This window comes from Opisthorchis viverrini (assembly GCF_000715545.1).
Source record: "Opisthorchis viverrini unplaced genomic scaffold opera_v5_4500, whole genome shotgun sequence".
Classification (NCBI taxonomy): domain Eukaryota; kingdom Metazoa; phylum Platyhelminthes; class Trematoda; order Opisthorchiida; family Opisthorchiidae; genus Opisthorchis; species Opisthorchis viverrini.
Window position 1 is genome coordinate 1 of NW_008757220.1, and position 910 is coordinate 910.

Sequence of the window (910 nt, forward strand, 5' to 3'; positions counted from 1 at the left end):
CAGGAACTCCCATTCAGGTGACGCCACGGACGAATAAGTCTTGCTGGATAATATTTTCACGAGTCATGGACGGTTGCGGAAACCGCCGTGACGCAACCCCTAATGACGTAATGACATAATTCGTAATAACGTCCAGCAGGAAACTGCTTAGCACTTCAGATGGCCCCAGCTCTAATTCCGGCATTGCCAAAGCCACATATTGTAAATAAGCTCTAATATAAGGGTTATTCGAAATTCGAGTTCGCTGATTCAAATCTCACCACAACAACTTCACCAGGAAAAGAGGAAGACTGTTCAACCGAGAGTTACGTAAACTCGATCGTTTTATCTTTCCACCGCAGAGTATTTGAGTGATGGTGCAATAGACCGCACTGAAGGACCTTTGAGTTCGTCTGTCCTCTGCAAAAACCGAAATCGGCCTAACCCTCAGGCACACACTGAAAGCAGGTTCTCTTCAAAATGGTGCATTTGCACTGAATGTGCTATTATTTTGAAGTCCAAAAAAAGTGATAGGCAAAGAGATTAAGCTTCCTGAATCGGTTTTGAAGCTTTGACACTGAACGTTTTTGTGCTGTTCTTTTTTTCAGGGTCCCAACGGCGTTGTTATCGACTCATTTACAATTGTAAACAGTCATCATGGAAAAGACCAGTTCACCTGCCATCTAGAACCAGAAAGTCAGGAAAAACCTTGGACTGCAATCCAACCAGCGAAGAAAGCCATATTGAGGAATGTTGGAACGAGTCGCGCCTGGGCCCGGCTTTTTGCACCCTAAAGATGTTTACCCACATGAAATCCATAGTGCTGGCCTATCATTCCTGATTTGTCACTTTGCGTTTGATGTCCCCCCACAAGAACTTTGTCACACATACGATCTTACCAGTTCCAACCACTTTTTGACGTCTGAGGTAG

At 44.5% G+C, this 910-nt stretch overlaps 1 protein-coding gene across 1 annotated transcript; it reads left to right on the forward strand.

Annotated features, from left to right (window-relative positions):
- Positions 1-587: 587 nt before the first annotated feature.
- T265_16103 (hypothetical protein) lies at positions 588-773 on the forward strand (the record flags this gene model as incomplete). Its single annotated transcript, XM_009179614.1, has 1 exon — positions 588-773. A coding segment is annotated over one exon (186 nt), but the record flags the coding sequence as incomplete, so codon positions are not given.
- Positions 774-910: the final 137 nt, after the last annotated feature.